The sequence below is a fragment of the Euprymna scolopes genome, chromosome 33, assembly GCF_053919585.1.
Source record: "Euprymna scolopes isolate OS-2025 chromosome 33, ASM5391958v1, whole genome shotgun sequence".
NCBI classification, from domain to species: domain Eukaryota; kingdom Metazoa; phylum Mollusca; class Cephalopoda; order Sepiida; family Sepiolidae; genus Euprymna; species Euprymna scolopes.
Genome location: NC_136514.1, coordinates 19284043 through 19305074, shown reverse-complemented (window position 1 = coordinate 19305074; position 21032 = coordinate 19284043). Strand labels below are relative to the sequence as shown.

Here is a 21032-nt window from a genome sequence, read left to right as displayed (position 1 = left end):
CTCATTGCCATTGCGCGGCCACATGTCCATCTCCCCTGGTTGCATTTCCCTTTCTACTCCACTATACAACGGCCATAGACAGCCATTTCTCATCTTCGATTTTACACATCCATCTTTTTCAACAACACCTTTTCTCCTCCTGATCATGGGTTCTGGATATGACCTTAAACTATACCCGATAGTGAGGCTCCAGCTTATGTGCTTTGGGGAGTGTGGAGCCACCCTTTAATTGCCATTGCTCCCATGTCCCCTCTGACCCGGAGTGGTAGTACCTGTTAGGGTCCCAACTATAGGTTAAATAAAAACTGATTAAAAAAAACAAAGCAAATATATCCTATTAAAATATTTTTCTTCAAAATCACTGGATTTGGCATTAAATAACCTTAAAAGGGTTGATATATCATAAAACAAAAACCAGCCAACCAAACCAACAAATCTTCTGACCACGTGGTGTCCTTTTTTTCTTTTTCTTGTTGCACAAGCTCGCACACACTTCCTAATGTGCTTTTTTGGGCTACTGCTGCTAACGTCCTCGCAAGCCTCCTGCTAATATTTCCTCCTGCTCCTGCTGATATTTTTTCCTGCTCCTGAGGATCGAACCTGGAACCATTGTGTTGACAGTCGGCAGTTCTACCCCTCGACCACGGAAGCGATGCCCGCAACTAATCTGTCCGAATGTCTATTTAAATAAACATCCGTCCGCTACTTGTAAAGTGCTCAAACGCTTGTTTGTAAACAAACCGCAAGCTTCGCATTTTTCAGCCAAATTAAGTAGCGAGTGAGATTATTACTAATAAGTTGCTGCTTATATACTATTATTTAAGTAATATATACTAAGCACGAATTCTATTTCTGAATTTTAGACATGAGGATTATTTATTCATATTATTTGTCTGTAAAGATCTCTAGCATAGTGGATAGAGTGTTTGATAAAATTCCGGTGTAAAAATTTGAAAATCTGTGCAGATTCCAGATTTCTGCATAAAGATTTCCTGAAGTCAATAGAAAGATTCCTCAGTTCGACAAGATACACTTGAAAAAGGTTGGAGATTGCATTGAAACGTTGTGAAAATCACACTCCTGATGAGAACAGTAGTCTGAATAATTCAAATAATACGAATAAGCATAAATCGATTGAAAAAAAATTGTTTTTATCATTAAAAATTGAAATATTGTTTTCGGATCGTAGAATGTTCAGAAATAAAAAGAAAGAATTTATTGGTCCCCCGATTTATCGGAGAACGACCTATGTTTTCAGTGGCGTCTGTGCTTCCATGCGTTCATTAGTCCGGACTATTGCCAGATAACCGTCCATTAGTTTTTCCTGAAATTTGGCCACAAATTGTATTTCATTAAATAGATGTGCACAGTAAAATAATTGTTTTACAAAAATTCCCTTTGTGCCCCCAGGGACTCAAAAGAGGTCAAAAATGCCCCCAAATGGCCAAAAATGATGCATTTTGCCCCATAACTTTTGATCCATCCATTAGATTTTTTTAAAACTTGGCCAAAATGTGGAGCCCATTGTTTTTAATATAAATCCAGTATGAGTGACCCTGGCAAAATTCTGGTTCGCATACCCGGGGACTTTCAGTACTAAAAGTGCCCCTTTTTGTGGCTCTTTTTTCATATTTCTCAACAAAAACTTGATATGTTTGACTATATAGTGATTTTTCACGGTAGTCTACACAAATATACATGTGCCTGAAACTGCACCATTATCCATTTATACTGGAATTCGGCGTCCTCAGGGTCTCAAAAGAGGTAAAAAATTACACTTTTTTCCCCCTTTGTGTTTGATCTATCCATTAGATTTTCCTTAAACTTGCTTTTTCTTTATTTGATTCTTTGTATTTTCAGTTCTTCTGTATGACCCCGGACACAAACAAGCGTTAAGTTTTAAGCCTTTGTTACAAGAAATGATACAAGCCCGTGAGTATGAATACAGATTTTTTTTATTTTTAACTCTTCTTCAACCAAAACAAAGCATATTGCTGCTTGGATATACGGGGCTACTATTTAAGACATAAATGTTCCCGAGTCTAACAGAAAGATTCCAAAGTTCGAGAAGATGCACCTGAAGAAGGTCAAAGGTTACATCGACCGAAAAGTTGTGCAAGTCACACTCAAGATGAGAACAGTAATTTGGATAATCTGAATAATACAAAAACTAAATTATCTCCCTTTATGTCTATTAGAGATTTACTCGTAGCTGAAACATACAGATTTTTATTTATAATAAACCCATTTTTTTTTTTTTTTAACATTTAATACAAAAAATTTCAATGTTCCACTTTCATGCTTTCTTTTGAATATGCTGGGTTACTATATCGGACCATGTCTACAGGGTACGATGTAAGTAGAGGAGTGAAACGTTTGTTCACATTACATTTAAACTTCTGCATGTTAGTACAGTCAGGGAAGCAGGAAACAGGGAGTGGAATTCCAAAGTTTCCTTCAATAATTACAAGAAATCTTCTCAACCACCAACAGCAATGGCTAAAGATACACTACCTGAAAGTACTTCTTTCAAACCCCTCAGCTTAATGTGCATAAGGAACATGAGTTGGAACAGATACAGTGAGAGCATTGCCAGGGTCGCTGTGAGGAAGGTGGGCTCTCTCTACCGTGCTAGAAAATTACTTACACCTGAAAATATCCTACATCTCTACAAGGCCACCATTCGCCCATCTATGGAGTATTGTTGTCACATTTGGGCTGGTGCATCTGCTACTAGTCTCTCACTCCTGGACAGGGGTTAAAAGAGAGTCGGCAACCTGATAGGTCTTAAACTGTCATCTAAGATTCAGCCTCTGTCTCATCGACGAAACTCTGCCTGTTCTACAAGTATTTTAATGGTGGATGCTCTAATGGACTACAAGCACTTGTACCCCCTCAACGTAAATACCCCTGTCAAACCCGACAATCAGCAAAATCCCACCCCAACACAGTATATATCTCTAGATGTAAGAAGGCCTTCTACTCTAATAGTTTCTTTCCCAGAACTGCTAGACTTTGGAACTCCCTCCCAGGTTCCTGCTTTCCCAACTGTACTGACATGCAGAAGTTCAAGTGTGAACAGACATCTTGCTGCTCAACTCCCTACATAGTATCCCTGCAACTTATGTCCCTGATAGTAGCTCCCTACATCAAAGTGGTGCTGTGCCTTGTTTGGGGTGAAAATGGAAAACAAACAACAAAATAAAAAACTATAAAATAAATTTTGGGTTTGTTTTACAATACACAGAGATTAAAAAAAGTGGTAAAAAAAATCAAATATATAACAAGTAAATGTTACCAAAGGCAAGATTCTACCTAACTGGATAGGTTTTTAGTGTTTTTACTAAAATGTAAAGTGTTTAATTGGCTCGGAAACAATGAAGTTCAAAGGGTATGCAACCATAAGAAAAAATGGCTGCAATGTATTTGTTATGCAACCATTTTTTCTTGTGGTCGCGTACACTTTGAAACGCTTGTTTTTCAATCCAATTAAACATTTTAGATTAAGTAAAAACAGTAAATACCTACCTAGTTAGTTAGAAGAGTAACTTATCTTGCCTTTGGTAACATTTATTTATTATATATTTGATTTTTTTTTACCACTTTTTCAAATCCATGTGGATTGTAAAGCAAACTCGAATTTTGTTTTTAATTTTCTGTTCACAATCATATCAATTTCAAACCTTATTTGTATTTAGCCTTGTGCCATACTTAGCAAGAATTAAAAATTTATTATTCATCCTAAACAAGACACATTGCCATGGATGTAAGTACTACTATTTGGGACCATATCTGCAGGGGGACTATGTAGCGCGAGTTGAATAGCAAGATATCTGTTCACATTACATTTAAATTTCTTCAAGTTAGTACAGTAATAAAAGCAGGAAGCAGGGAGGGAATTCCAAAGTCCAGTAGTCTGAGGGAAGAAAAATATTAGAGTAGAAGGCTTTCCGGCATCTAAGGACCTCTACAGTGAAGGGGTGAGATTTTTCTGCTTGTTGGGTCAATCAGGGATATTCATGTGGAGCCCGGTGGGGGTGGGGGCTCTTTTTGTGTTTGCTGAATTAGTAGAAAATCAATCTCAGTTGTTTTTTTTTCTCTTTGAAATTTTTTAACAGTTAAAGACAATAATGAGGAATTGTTAGAAAGTGAAGATTCCAGCGAGTCATCGGATTCCAGTGAAACTGATTCCAGTGAAACTGATTCCAACGAAACCAGTTCCAACTCCAGTTCGGACAGCAAAGAATTAGGATTAGATACAAGAGACCAGGACTAATGTACAAGGAATTCTTCCACAGTTCCATCATAGAAGAATTTCAACAGATTGCCTGGGGGGACAAAAGAAGTCAACAGAAATTAGAATAAAATATGTCATTCCAAAATTTTTCTTATTTGAAATAATGCATATTAAAATTTATTTGAAATAATGCATATTAAAATTTATTTGAAATAATGCATATTAAAATTTATTTGAAATAATGCATATAAAATCACTGATTTTAAGAGAACGAAAAGATTGACACATCCTCAAGTGTTGTATTCATTCTTAATTATTAAACATTCTTGCTCACAAAATAATGCATTATTTTCTTTTTATTTCTAATTCATTTTCACCCATTAACAAAAAATTAAAATATCTGACTTGTTTATGAATGAGCCGAAATGCAAGCTGATGAATTTAACTTTTTAATTAATTTTTGGTCCCCCGACAAAAGGAGGGGGGGCGGCCTGTAAATTCACCTTGTCCAGTCGTCTGTTTGTCTGTCCACACTTTTTTCAATAATTACGCCTTTGAATTTTTTGAAATTTTGCACAAACATTAAACATGATATGAGTAAAAAGTAACAGAGCAGATTTTCTGGGAAAACTCTGGTTGTCCCCCTGGGGGTGCCTTTCAGATTAAAATGGCTAAAATTGATACTTTTGTGCTTATTAAAAAAACATTGATGTTTTGGATTTTTATAAAATTTTTGGAAAAGTTGTAACTAACTGATTTCTGTATAATTTTGTTTGTCTATACTTCACGATAACTCTTGGATGTGCTCCAGGGGCACTTTTAGGGCTAATAAAAACACTCCATTTTTGAGATTATTTTACCATATTTGTCCAAAATTTTCTGTGCATGTCTATTTAGCAGTTTTGCATGGTGCTTGACTCAAATTTAAATATGTTAAGGCCCAGGGGACTTTTGGGGTTAAATGGGAGGGGGGGTAAATGATGGATCATTTCTTTTTTTGCATGGTGCAGAACTCAAATTTACATATGTTAAGGCCTAAAACTGCACCGTTTGTTCATTTTCACCAGGATTTGACGTCTCCTAAGGACTTTTGAGGCTAAATGGAAGATGGAGGCAAATGCTGAACTTAGTCATTTTTTCATGCCTCGTTCACTGTGCTCTCACGTGGGACCATGCATGCTTCACTTGTTTTATTTTTATTAAAATAGGATTTTTAAATTGTCATATTAATTGGATTATTCGAACTACTATTCTCATCCTAAGTGTTTTTTTTTTATTACATTTTCACCCCAAACAAGGCACATTGCCACTTTGATGTAGGGGGTTACTATCAGGGACATAAGCTACAGGGATACTATGTAGGGAGTTGGGCAGCAAGATGTCGGTTCATGTTACACTTGAACTTCTGCATGTCAGTACAGTTGGGGAAGCAGGGACCCAGAAGGGAATTCCTAAGTCAAGCAGTTTTGGGGAAGAAACTACTGGAGTAGAAGGCTCTCTTACATCTAGGCATCTCTACTGTGAAGGGGTGGGATTTTGCTGTTTGTCAGGTTTGTCGGGGGTATTTACGTCGAGGGGGTACAAGTGCTTGCAGTTCATCAGAGCATTCACTGTTAAAGTACTTGTAGAACAGGCAGAAGGATGCAACATTTCATCGATGGTATAGAGGCTGAAGCTTAGATGACAGTTCAGGACCTATCAGGTTGGCGACTTTTTTTAACCTTATCTAGGAGCGAGAGACTAGTAGCAGATGCACCAGCCCAAATGTGACAACATTACTCTATACAAGGGAAAATGGTGACCTTATAGAGGTACAGGATACTTTTGGGTGTTAGTAGCTTTCTAGAACGGTAGAGAGAGCCTACCTTCTTTGCAGTGGTCCTGGCAATGCTCTTAATGTAATTTTTCCAACTCATGTTTCTTGTGAACGTTAGGCCGAGGAGTTTAAAAGATGTACTTTCAGATAAAGAATCTTTGGCCATTGCTATTGGTGGTAGAGAAGGTTTCTTGTAGTTATTGAAGGAAACAAGTTTAGTCTTGGCAGCATTGAATATAACCATCCATTTTTGTCCCCATTCCACTACAGATTGGTGGTTGTCCTCTAGTGTTTCTGCGATTTTCTTAGATATGTGTTCATTTGTTTTCCTGTTGTGTCTGTTATAGAGCATGGTGTCATCAGCATATATACTCATCTCACAGACAACTTTGTCAGGGAGGTCATTATGAATATTAGGAATAATAGAGGTCCGAGGATAGACCCTTGAGGCACTCCTGCATTTATATCATATTGTTTAGATGTACGACCGTTAAGGACAACCTGGATTTTTCTCTTATCTAAGAAGGATTTAATTATGTTAAGTATTCATCCAATGATATCGTATGGTCTGATTTTCCTGAGAAGACCTTCATGCCATACCTTGTAAAAAGCCTTAGATATATCTAGAGCTCTCTACCCTCCCCTGTTTTGCCCAGTGAATGGTATATATGCTCAGAGATTACAGTTAGGATGTCTGCTGTGGAACGGGCTTGCCTAAATCCATATCGTTGGTCAGTCAAAAGTTTAGCACCTGTAAGATGATGGACTAGAGCTTGGTGAATTATGGAATCAAATATTTTGGTGAAAAGTGGGAGGAGGCTAATGGGGCAATAATTTAATGGGTCAATCCTTTCATCAGAATTCTTGAAAACTGGTACAACAGAAGCAGTTTTCCAGCAGTCAGGAAAGCAAGATTCATTAAGGCATTTGTTGTAAAGTTTGGAGAGAACTGGAGCTACTTCGGCGGAGCACTTTTTTAATAGCACATACGGGATGAGATCAGGTCCACATGCTTTTGAAGTGTCAAGATTTTTATGATAGCATGCACCTGAGAATGGGGGCCATTTTCAGATTCTCTAGTGTGGCGTCTGTCCGCAAAAGAAAGTCAGGGAGGGAGTGGTTTGCAGGGTTCAGTGTGGAGTTGGAGGCAAACCGACTGGCAAGCATGTTAGCCTTCTCGGTTGCTAAGCAAACAACCTCATGATTGTTGGATAGTGGGGGAATTGTTGATTGCCCATTATTTACTACACTGTCGTAGATTTTTCAGAAATCACGGTTCCTAATTTCTGTGCTTCGGTGCGTTTTTTAGTGATTTCAGTAAATTCTCTCTTAGCTGTCGCTATTTCTTTCTTACAGTTACTTCTGGCTTCTATATTCTTCTGTCTGTTTGAACTGGATTTATGTCGGTTAAATCTGTGGTACGGATGCTGCATTTGCACAAAAGTCGAAGTAAACCATTGGGGAGAGTGGAACTTCCTATAAAATTTCCACATGGGAACATGCGCTTCAATTGCTGTTTTGAACCATTCAGTGGTCTGATTTGTGCACTGTTTAGCAGGAAGAGAAAAGATATTTCCCCATGGGGCATCATCTTCCCAGTCAGCCTTTTTATAATATCTCGTTGTTTTGAGCAATGGCTCTTCAGTTTTGGCTGTAGAGTTTAGGGCGATTTCAACCATCATCACTGCATGATCAGCATTCCCAAATGGGCTGTGGTCATTCATTACATAATCATCAGGAACTGTGGTCAGAAATAGATCTAAAAGTGATGCGTGTTGTTCTTGCTGGTTTGGGAAACGGGTTGGAAACATAACTATCTGTGATAGGAAATGAGATATAGAGAAGCTATGTGTTGTGCTAACAATTGTGTTTGTTTTAGTAGAGAATCCAAGCCAGTTGCTGTGGTGGACACTGAAGTCACCAAATACATGCACTTGTGCACTAGTGTCAAGGGAAAAGGCTGTATCTATGCTGTCAGAGACTTTGTTAGTCCTGGGTCGAGGGAGAGCGGTAAAGAAAATAAAAGTAGCTAATGTTATGTTGCATGTTAAGTCTAAAGCACATAAAGGCTTGATTGTCCGATTCTACTTTTGTTTCTCTAGTCAAGAGGAGGGTGTTTTGAATATAGACTCCAAGCCCGTGCATATGTCTGTCAGAGTCCTTATGGCAGAGTTGGAGATATCCAGGCATGTCAAAGTAGTTAGAGGAGATGGAGGAATGTAGGTTAGTCTCACTTATTGCTAAGATATCTGGGGTGTTTGTTAGGAGAAATGCTTCAACATTATCTAAATTAGTTCTAAGCCCACGGATGTTTGTAAATGCAAGCCTCAAAGGAGGCAAGTTGGTTTTGTTTGAGTTTAAGCGTAATTTTTTTTTATTGTACTATCATTTTATTTTTTAAGAGTTTCAGTTCAGGTAAGGTATGCTGAACAAGTGGTTACTCAGATTACCAGACATGCAACACAAGTAGACCATCAGCTGGCCTTTCATTTACTAGGATTGTGGCCTCAGAAAAGCCCACCGGGGATGAGTGCTGGGTCCCTTTCTATGTGCGACATGGCACTACAAACATCCTGATATTATACAACTGTTGATGGAGCAGCCGCTTTAAGCACTACGAAAGAGTTAGGGTTTCTGTACTACCAGTCGGAAACAGCATCCAGGAACTGTCAATCCGGTACCCTCAACCCATCAGATAAAGGTCAACAGAATCTAATTGCACTGGCATTATGGCACTCAAACGCTCCCAAGTGCCCAGTTTAGAAGGATAGGAAGTGTGTCGGGAGCAGGGAACACGGCGTTCATTGCCCTAGTCAGGAAACAAGATTAAATTCTATACTAAGTTTGCTTAGTCGGTGATTGCTGCTGAGCGTATGCGCTGCTTCTTTGAGTCGTCTTACTCTCCACCATTCTTTGTTTTTATTTTTATTTCGTCACATAAAGATAAAGGTTTCCTCTCTTGTTTCATTTTCCTTCAGTCAAAGTTCTCAGAAATTAAGATGACCCCTACCTGCGGCTAACACTTGAACTCTATATGACATACATAGATATTCGAATGTTCCGTTAAAGTTCTCTATCTCTCAAACACTGAGTTAGTAAAGAAATTGAGAACGTAATTTTCCTCTCGGCAATTGGCCATTTTAATATGGTATAGCATATCTTTCTGTTTGGTCTTTTGGTGTCACTGGATTCCATGATAAGAATTCATCTAGTCTGGTGGAGTATCCAGCTACTTGAAGTAACATCACTTGGAGAAGGTGCCTCATTCTTTGTAAAAGCCAGTGTGGGTTAGCCATACCAAGGATATCCTATTTGGGCTATGAAAACTATGTAATGTTGAATATTTGGTTAAGGTTAGGCTTAGGGTTAGGGTTAGGATTAATGATGTGATTTTAAATATTTGGTTAGGGTTTACTTGTAGTAAAAAGTATCCTCATGCTAGGTTGTCCTGAAAAGCTCTCATACAGCTCTCAATCAGAGAGACCTTAGACCCTCGAGGATAGTGTCTAGTAGGCATTCCAGTTCTCTCCAGTAGTCATTAGATGGTTTCTCTTTTCCCTGGATATATCGTCAGTCATACGGCTTTTTGACACTCCTCTAACCTTACTTTTAGTGGGTGACATCTCTCATCTTTGTATAGGTATTCACATTTACGTATATACAGTTCTTAGTCATGATTTTCTCCGAGTTTGACAAGATATATCTGAAGAATGTCAGAGGTTACATCGATCGAAACGTTGTGCAGATGACACTTAAGATGAGAACACTAGTTGGAATAATCTAAATAAAATACTGATATTTCCCCGGAGGAATATAGTCAGTATAAATTAATCGGATGAAATGAGACTCCACACACAGAGTAAGTTATAACAAGTTTAGCACCTTCTCTCCTCTTCTGATGAGAAGCATTAGGCTTCGAAATACCTAAGTATAAAGAGCATATTTATCCCACACCCCTAATTGATGTAATCTCCCTATTGAATCAATGATTAAATTGATATGCATTGGTGTATACTTTTATATTATCTTGTTTTTATTTTTATCTTCCGTATAAGCTCCACCTCAATTGTTGAACTTTTTATTATCCCGATAATCTCCTTTTAAAGAATTTCTCTAATTCTTTTGCCTCCTCATATAAATATATACTAGCACAAGTACCCGTCGTTGACTGGATTCAAAAACAGCCTACAGAAAACGGACTCTGATTTATGAAAATATGATAGGTTATGAAAAGAAGGGTTATAAAGAGATAGCTTCGAATTTGGGGGTATCAAAACCAAAGTAAAATATGATCAAAGTAAAAATCAAATAGATAAGTCCCATAATTTATTATACCATACCTGTTCACACTGAAACACTTATCACAATATTCTGTGGATTTATATTAAAAAACCTTGTTAAACCTTGTGACATATTTCCATTTTGTGGAGGTCAGGTGTGAACGAACACCCCATAATTTTATTATACCATATTTCTTCAAACTGAAACATAATTATTAAAGTATACTTATGCAGATAGATATGAAAAGCCTTTATTAAAGTTTGTGCCTATTTCCATTCTATGGAGGCCAGGCGCCAGCGCAGACCCCACAATTTTATTATACCATCCCTATTTAAGTTAAAACAAACTTATCAAAGTATTCTTATGTACATCTATATCAAAAACACTTGTAAACTTTTTTTTTAATTTTTAAATTTTTTATGTCCATACTTTGTGGACCAGGCGCAAACGCAGACCCCACAATTTTAATGAACCACCATTCTCCCAGATCAAACATACCCATTCTTGTGTCTCAATACATCTTCTATCATTATATGTAATCAGTTTTTTAAAATAGTCAACCATATAGGAGCCTATTCGTGACCACACACACACACACACACACACATTCAGTTTTATATTATATATATATATATATTTTGGCACCAAGTCATTATTCAAGCAAGTCTGATTGAGCATGACAGAATTATTCTTGTTTCCAATCTTTCTGGATATCTTTTCCATTTGCTGAGCGGTCTTTTTAATTTCAGCGGGCATAATATATAAAATGTCACCCAAAAGTTGTTGTTCGGCCATATTCTTCTCAAGCGCTTTTTATCAGTGCATCTGATTATCAATCCTCCTGCACCCACCTTTATAGCCAATTTAAAAAAAAAAAAGATTATAAATACACCAAGCCTCAAAGAAAAAGAAAAAGAAAACAACAACAATCCCTCCTGATGATAATTGAATGCACCGATTGTAAGCGCTTGAGAAGAATATGGCCAAACAACAATTTTTGGGTAGCATTTCATATAACATGCATGCTAAAATTATAAAACGGCTCGGCAAATGGAAAAGATATCCAGAAAGATCGGAAAAAAGATTAACTCTGTCGTGTTCAATCAAACTTGCTTGAGTATATATATATATATATATATATATATAGTCCAAAAGTGACACATCAGTGTTTTTACTTGAAATGCTAAATTTCAATTGTAACGACTAATTGTGAAAAAGTACCTCAAATTCCTGCTGGATGGAGCAACATTTTCACTGGCAATAAACACAGTCAACAGCAGCAACTTTGTCACCCTTCATCTACAGCACAACAACAGTTTTTTTTTTAAATTAGTGTTGTTATTGGGGCTTCAGAGATATGTGTTGTTTGTTATGTTAGACGTGGTCAACCTATTAATCGGATCAGGCCTCTCCGACCACATGTATAGTTTGGTCAAGTAGAAAGTAGAGATATGCAGATAATGGCCTACTATGAGGTGCCTTCAATAAGTTTCCAGACTTTCTTTTTGTATAGGCACTTTTATTGATAGTACACACCTGAAATTCTAGTCCGCTTTGAAGTAATCTCTTCCGGCTGCAATGCACTTGTTGTACCGTTCCAACAACTTCTCAAAGGCCCCATGGAAATCCCCCTGTGTGAGCATGTCAATGATTCTTGTGACAGCCTCTTTCATCTCAATTGTCTGATAATGACAGTCTCTAAGGTTCATTGAGCTTAGCAAATAAACAAATGTCACAGGGAGCAAGGTCTGGACTACCGGATCTGAATTGATCAGCTCGACCATTTCCCTGCTGTCATGGCGTCTTCCTTTCTGATCTTTTCTGAGCACTCTTTGGACAAACTTTGCGTAAATCTTCTACATCTTCAGTTCCTTGCACATAATTGTGTGTACAGTTATCACACTGACATTTAGCTGTGCACTTATTGTCTTTATAGATGCATGACAGTCTTTATCCATGAAATTCTTTATTTGGCCAATCAAATCTGGTGTTCTGACTTCTTTAGTCCTCCCACGCTTCTCATGATCCCTTACAAACTCCCTGTCTTCTTTGAATCTCTTATGCCACGCAAAATCTGATGCTTGATTCATGCAAGATGGTCCAAAAGCAGTCTGAAGTATTCCATACGTTTCTGTGACATTTTTTTTTTCTAAGTTTAAAAACAGAATTTTATTGCATATTGTTCTCCTAAAGTGTCCTCACATCTAGATTGCATTTTTTAAATTCGTCAGCTGTGACAATCAGGCTTTAGTAGGGTGTATTCCGATTCCTGCTGTAGCTGTTCATTTGAACTTGAAATCATAAAAATTGGTCAGTCATCTCATAAAAGGTATAGCATACTGAATTTTCAAGAGTCTATGACAATTTTAAATATCTGCAGAAAAAAGTCTGGAAGGCATCCGTAATTCCATAGTCATTAGCTGCTCAGTTACCAGAATCTCATCTTCAGATGTCAATGCAAACAGGTAGCTTTGTTGAGAGAGGGAGATATTGTTATATTTTCATTTACCGATGCATGTATAAACAGTTATACACGTCCATGTCAATCTGTCCTTCTTAAAGCAGCTATTCCCTTCATATGCAAATTAATACTACATATAAAAACAATCCAATTACAAACACAAGCTCTTTACTTCTTTTTCTTTCTCTGATTCCTGCACCTGATGGGCCAAAGAGATGCACTGCTACTTGTGTGAGTAGTATCTTCTATTGCAAAAATGAACACCTGGTCTTACTGGCTTTGGTAAACCTGTCATTGAGGCAAAAGAAAAGTAGTGTTAGGCTCTCGTGATTTAGTAGAAATAATCTTTTTCTTATTAAAAAAAAAGAATAAAGTGGATTTCTACCAAAAAAAGCAATGAACACACGTCCATAGCTCGAGTGACATAGGCAAAGATCCATTTTTTTCTGGATTTAGAAAAAAGTGGAAAAATCCGCTAAAAAGTGAAAATCTTACATCTCTGTTTCGTAGACAAAAGAGACTTATACAACTATAATTTTAGTGCTTTCTTAGTTAAACCTTCGCCTACTTCACATGCAACCACATGTAGCAGACAAAATTGCAAGGAACACAAGTAGGAGCGAATTCTCGCAGCTGGAGATCTTGAATGCACTTCCTTCCAGGCTTGTCCAATCAGAAACCAGCTCTCGGTCATGTGTGAGAGAGAGTTTATAAAAGGTTAAACCTGCAACACATACTCTCTCTCTTTCTTCACAGATCTTGGACTGACAACAACTTCATGTGGAACAGACTTGTTCCCTGTAGCAGAAACAAATAGAACTCTTTCTCTTGTGCGTCAGTGCCTCCCCTGACTGTGCGATACGGCACATACTGACCAATCAGAAGCATAGCGCAGGGACCTTCCTTACCCCGTAAGGAACTCTAACTGCTTCCATTCCGGATGAAAAAAAACTCCTCCTTTTCCAGCCAGATGCCAAAAGAGAGCAGACCTGTTTCCTCACTCTCCCTCTCTGCCTACACCCGTATCGACGATTCCCTCTTGGGAATAACTACCGGACAAAGGCAGACAAGTTTTATCCGAGTTATATCTTTTTGGCATCTTACCCTGACTTGCTTCAATAAACCTTTTCCTTGTAAAGTTTTACCAAGTTGTTTCTTTGTTTATTCAGTAGCTTGTGTTGAAATATTTATTTTATTAGGGAGTGCCCGAAAAGCAATAACTCAACTCCCTAAACCCCCCTCCCCCACTTCTTTCTTGGGACTCAATAGAACTCACCTTCCTCGTCTTCATTTCTACACACTACTATTGGCACCAGAGATAAAAACCTGTAACCATACAGCTTAACAAATAGCTTTGACCAACGATAAAACTTTCATGGAGACCAGACCATCCTATTTCAAAATACTGCTGTACATGCCATCAATATTATACATGTTCGAACATGTTTTCCCTCACATATACACACCCACATGTACGCACGCACATACGCACGCACATACGCACACACACACACGCATATACACATCCTCATACACACACTCACATTCATGCGCATACACACACACACGCTAACGTGCACACACACACACCCGAGCTGTGACGTCACTTCCTTTTAAGTGAAAACCAGACATGCGCACACAGAACACTAACTCCAGTATAAAAGTCAACAAAACCTGTTAACTTCCCTTTTTCGTCCGGACCAGCGTTCGACCTGTTGAGTCGACGAACTGACCGCATGTTCTAACGTCATTTTCCCTGCTACTGTAATGTGGGGCAAGCGCAAGCACACTTTATACGCTTTCTCTCTCCATGAACTGGATTGACTTTTCTCACTCTATCTCCCCTTCGCCTTTGGTCCATCAAAACAGACACGTGCGCGACGCTCTACTGAGCTTAACCCTCTCTTTCTACAGGCCGGCTTGCCACTTTGCGTTTCTCTATTTCATTCCCCCCTTTCCTTCCACGCGCGTAGTCGTCAACGGCTGAATGAACACGTGTACACCGAAGACTTTCATTTCTCAACAGAAAATAAACGACATGTTTATTTTATTCCAGCATTTGAGTTCTTTGTTTCCTTCATTCAATTCGTTTCATTATTTTTTCTTGTAGCGAGTTACGGTATTTTATATCCTGGTCCGCAACATACATTGCAACAAGCTGACCCTTAATGATTCAAGATAGCTGGTAACCTTTCAATACTGCTATCATTATCATCATCATTGGTTATAGTCAGCTAAAGTACTTCCTAACTTCCAGCGTGGCTGCTACCGGAAGCGGTGACAAGGTGAATCAGTTCCTTCAGTTTTATTGTTCTTCAGTATTTCTATTGTAAAGCGATTTATTGAAATAAAATGTAAGAAAAGGATATTATCAAAAAAGTATAGCAATAAAAATTAACAAAATTATACAGATAAAAGTAGCACAATTAGTCTTTATTAAATGGTTTATTAAATAGTTCATTGCTTAAAAAGATTTTAAAAAGTGTTTTCGATAATTCTTAAATAAAAAGAAAATACTTTGAATAATTCTTAATTAAAATACGACCGAAAAAACTTTTCGATGATTAAATAAAAAAAAATACTTTGAATAATTCTTAATTAAAATACGACCGAAAAAACTTTTCGATGATTAAATAATAAAAAAAAGAACGATAAGAAAAATATGATAAATAAAAGTACATGCACAGGGGAGATATAGGCGTGAGAGAAAAAAGTAAAGGAACTGATTTGTATTGTCACCGCTTCTGGTAGCACTACACCGGAAGTTAGGAAGTACATCAGCTGACTATACTCTCCTCCTCCTCCTCCACTCTTCCTCATCATCATCAGCAGCATCATCTACAACACAAACTTTATTCTTAAACTCCGAACCTGTGTAAATCTAAGAAGCAACAGTGCCAGGATCCATCATCTTCTCGTCATCTCTGTTTCTGCACAAGGCAAGCACTACACCGGAAGTTAGGAAGTACATTAGCTGACTATAACCTCCTCCTCCTCTCCTCCTCATCATCTTAACTCCGAACCTGTATAGCCATTGCTATATTTCTAATTAAAATCTAGAAAGCGACAGTGCCAGGATCCATCATCTACTGGTCATCTCTGTTTCTGCACATGGCAAGCAAAGGGGATACCTCCAAAATTAAAAACTAAGTAGATATACCTGATTGAATACATTACGCTGGTAAATAATTATTTAATTGAAAATTATTGAATCTTTCAATGTTTTCATCTACTGTTCATCTAAAGTGTTTTCAACTAAATTGCATTGCCATTGCCTTCTCAATATATATATATATATATATATATATATATATATATATATATATATATATATATACATACACACACACACACACATATATATACATACACATATATATATATATATATATATATAATTTAAATACCAAAAAAACAAGAAATGGGCAGGTGAAATTAAAATTTTCCCTAAGGCCTTATCGTCTGACCCTCTAAGAGGAAACGTCAGAATGATAAATTAAAAACTAAGAAAACGAATGAGGGAAGAGGGGAATTTTGGTTACAGTTGGAAGAACAGTGGAGAAAAAAAAAAAAATTCTCACTGTTCAGGTGGTTTTAAATCAATGAATATCTCCAACTGATGTCTCAGAATCTTTTGTCTACACAGGCTAGGTCGAGAGTTGTTAATAACTAACGCCTCAATGATATTGAGATGATAGTTCGACCTAGCACTATATAAAACAGAAAACCACCCATCGGAATATTGATCGGCACACCTATTTATACTCAACAGGTGATCGTCAATGGCAGACTCATGAGCCTGGGAGTGCCCGGATGCTCTCGAAACCTGGTGTAGTCGAATATCCCGAGGGATATGTTGGGATATTCTCATTTCTAATCTTTGGGATGTTTTGCCAACGTAGTCAGCTCCACACTGACAAACGAATTTATAAACAACAGAGTTCTTTTGAATGGTTGGCAAAACATCTTTACGAAAAGAAGAGAAAAAAAATTTTAATTTCACCTGCCCATTTCTTGTTTTTTTTGGTATTTAAATTAAATTATGTTTCCTCTGAAATTTCTCCTTCCATTTTGCTGTACCAAAAATTTACTTATACATATATATATATATATATATATATATATATATATATATATATATATATATATATATATATATATTTGGTTTTATCGAGCTTTTACATATGGCTGAGATAATTTTATAAATATTAATTCTTTAATATTTATAATATACTTTAATTTTACCATCTTGGATCATTTTGGTAAATTTAATTGTAATTTTTATTTTTACATATATATATATATATATATATATATATATATATATATATATATATATATATATATATATATATATATATAATCGAGATAAGACACTGATTAGAAATCAGATGAAAGATCCTGATAGATATTACTTGAAGTAATACTTTCAGGGCGATCCTAGCTAAAAAGGAGAAGCTCAATATTTAGGCATAGAGCAATATATAAGTTTAGTGGTTATATTTAAATTCTGAAAAAAAAAAAACAACAACATATAGACACATATATTCTAATTAAGAATTTATTGTTTGACAAAAGGAATATGTAGAAGGGGTTATGTTGATATCAACAAGAAAGCTGACCAACACTTTACCAGGATTCTCACCAGAAGCCAGTCGTCCAACGCATCGTTCTGAATATCATCTCCCGAATTATTCTGACACCCATACCATTGGTTTCGAGGTCCGTTGCATACATAATTCAATGCTCAAATTCTATTACCCACGGAGATATATACAATGGAATGGTATATCCATTCAACATCTGATACACTGTGTTAACACCAAAAAAAGATTTTGGATTACATCTACCAAAACACACTCAACACACCAACGAATACGGCTGCCTTGTATATCTTTTGGAAAATCAATAAGGAGCAACCATGCTTTTTTGTTATATGGAACTACTGCCTTCTCCCCTGGACCAATATTCTGCCTACCTGGATTTATAACTCCGGAAGTCATTGCACTCCTTCCGATAATGGACTACCCAGGTTGTATCAAATTCCCTTTTCCTATAATTATTTCCATATAATTATCATTCACCACTTAAAAAACTATTTTCAATATTTGTGCTGAAAAGCAAAATAAGTGTCTATTCACAGCTGAACATTTTGCTAACCGCATTTCATTTCCTCTGATGATATGAGCCTTTATTGAAAATCCATGGATTAAGGAAATCAACATAACCCCTCCTATATATTCCTTTTGTCAAACAATAAATTTTTAATTCGAATATATGTGTCTATATGTTGTTTTTTCAGAATTTAAATACAACCACTAAACTTGTATATATATATATATATATATATATATATATATATATATATATAATAAAATAAATAATAAAATAGTAAAACTTAAATTTAATTTTTTAATTTATTTAATAAGTAATCCTCTTTTTATCAATTTTCATTACTGATGACTGAACTTAGAAACAAAAAACATTCTAAAAAATTCTTTGAGAAGAATGTTGTAGTTTGCTTGAAGCATTGTGTGTAGTGTGAAAAGAGTTGTGTTTGAAGACTACGTCAATGTGGTTCGTAAGAAATACCGTGGATGAGTTACCATATAAAAGAATAATTACAATATTAGAAGAAATTTTCAATAATTTTCAGTTATATTATGTTTATTTACCAACATAATGTGTCATATAAGATGGTAGATGTTGATGTCCCTAATTTTCGAGAGTAGTATCTCTTCTTCAGGAGAGAAATAAAAAGAAATGTGTACAACTGTTTAGAAAGGCTTTCTTTTCTGTTTTATTTACTTATTTTTTTATTTCTGGAAGTCAGTGTTGCAGACTGGCTGTCAAATCAATTTCCAGGACACAAGTTGTGATGACTATTAAGTATTGCTGGGAATTATTGTAGCTTTTTTAACATATATAAATGATTAATTTTTGCGTATTACGCTTAAAGACAAAACCGACAGGCAGCTAAATCCCACCCCCACACAGTAGAGATCCCTAGATGTAAAAGATCTTTCTACTCCAGTAGTTTCTTCCCAAGAATCGCTAGACTCTGGAATTCCATTCCAGGTCCCTGCTTCCCTAACTGTACTGACATGCAGAAGTTCAAGTGTAACGTGAACCGACATCTTGCTGCCCAAATTCCAACATAGTGCCCCAGTAGTTGCGGCCCCTGATAGTAGCCCCCTATACCAAAGTGCCAATGTGCCTTGTTTGGGGTGAAAATGTAATAAAAAAAAAAAAAAAATTTAGAAGTGTTGATGAATGCTGTATTACTGTTGTATAATATCCAGTTTGAGTGTGCTTGAATTAGTTCTCCTGCCAAAGTGTATACGCCAATCTGTATACACATACATGCCTACGTATATGTGCATACACACACATGCACACAAGTGTATGTGTGTGTATGCAATGTTTTCTATATATTAATTTATCTATTTAATCTATTTGTTTATTTATTTATATGTGTACATGCACATGTATTGTCATTATTCTTTCATATGCTAACTCGTGTCCACAGTGTTTCCTACAAACCACATTGATATAGCCTTCAAACACAACTCCTTAAACATTCTTTGGTTTTATCATAACCTTCTTTTTCCTTTTCTCCATGTTAGATTCTTCAAAGTTTTCTTCAATTTCATAAAAATTTAAATCAATCATCATTCAAATCCTCATGCAGAACTGCAGATCAATGAAAGTCGCAACGTTACTTCTGCATCATTGGTGTGTTCTGTGCCAAATCTTTGTGGGATGATTTTGTAAAGGTATATTTAATACTGTAATCATCCCACAAAGTAACAACTTTATGCCAACTTACCTGCCATATCTAATACCATCAGAGAGAGACGCCTATGATTTGCCGGTCACTGTATGAGAAGCAAGCATGAATTAGTGAGTGATGTATTGCTATGGACTCCACAACATGGTCCTGCAAGCAAAGGACAACCTAGATCTATGTACATCCAGCAAATAGCACACGACGCCAACTGTGAACTTGAAGATCTGAGGCAGCTGATGGAAAACAGGAAACTCTGGAGAGGAAGAGTCACATTGGTCCGGGCATGCTTCACATGCTTGGCCTTGCTGTTCTCGGTGTTGGAGGTAAACACTTGCAATCGTGCAGGTTAACAAATAGCTGTGACCAACAAGGAGGACTTTGTGCAGACCAGATCATTTTTAGACAGAAGTCCGAAGTGTAGTATCTGTTCTGATGACTGAGTTAATTTTTATTTTTGTTCCTATCCTCTTTTTGGGGAGCTGGATTTTCCCCACATTAAAAACCGACCTTGTGTCTAACCCTGTCCTCATGAGGAGGCAAGTAGATAGGAACAATAACTAATAGAATCAGTGCAACTAAATAAAATTAGATAGGGCAACAACAGAATAGTTACTCAGAATCAAATATCTTTTTGTCAGATGTGTTGCTATTTAGGTCTAACTTTTATGATTCGATCCCCTTAATCTTATATATTAGATCCCCTTAATCTTATATATTAGATCCCCTTAATCTTATATATTAGATTAGATAGAAAAACAAGAAGAATGAATATGCTTAAAATATGTCAATTCAGTTCCCCAATTTTTTAAATCATTTTGATTTTGTTGGGAATGAGGCATCCTACTGGATGCCAGACATTCACTCGTTATTCCAAACATTTCAACCAAGAGAACTTTTTAAGATTCTAATCGTCCCTTTAAGTACAATTATATTTCTACTGCACTTGGTTCACTGGATATATTTGTCAGATAGTTTTTTTCACGAGTTTGGTTTCCCTTAAGTCTAACCCTTTCTTCTTCTTCTACTACTACTACTACTACTACTACAACAACAACAGGGAAGTGACAGTGGCTAAGTGGTTAACGACACAAACTAACTACCTGTGTGTGCCAAGTTCAAGTCTAGTTTGTTCTATGAAAACACTTTCTCTTAGGGATGCTGGCAACCTTCACACGGTCCTTTCCGTAAGTATCGGATATCTTTGTAGAAGGAATTCTAACTGGAAAGATACCGGGAAACCAATGCCAAAAATAACCATTTGATTCATATGAAATGAATGAAGTTGGACAACAACAGCTACATCAAATAAAAAAATAAAAAATACATGTCGAAGATCGGGTGATCTCATCTTAAAAGAAAGAGGTAGTGAGTGTTAACGTATGTACAAACATATAATTGCATTAGAGTGCTATTATATAGACCATATTCATCGTATAATTGCATTAGA

The 21032-nt window shown here is 36.5% G+C and overlaps 1 protein-coding gene across 2 annotated transcripts in view; it reads left to right on the top strand.

The window, feature by feature from the left end:
• The window catches only part of LOC145258162 (glutamate-rich protein 2-like), a 124037-nt gene that overhangs the window by 13123 nt on the left and 89882 nt on the right, over positions 1-21032 (top strand). The window contains exons 4-5 of one of the 2 annotated variants that reach the window (XM_080115968.1): positions 1861-1932; positions 4119-4578. In XM_080115968.1, the coding sequence (XP_079972094.1) occupies positions 1861-1932; positions 4119-4276 (230 nt within the window). In that variant the 3' untranslated portion in view covers positions 4277-4578. Of the gene's footprint in view, positions 1-1860; positions 1933-4118; positions 4579-21032 lie in introns of those variants that run through there. The other variant, XM_080115969.1, reaches the window with a different exon arrangement.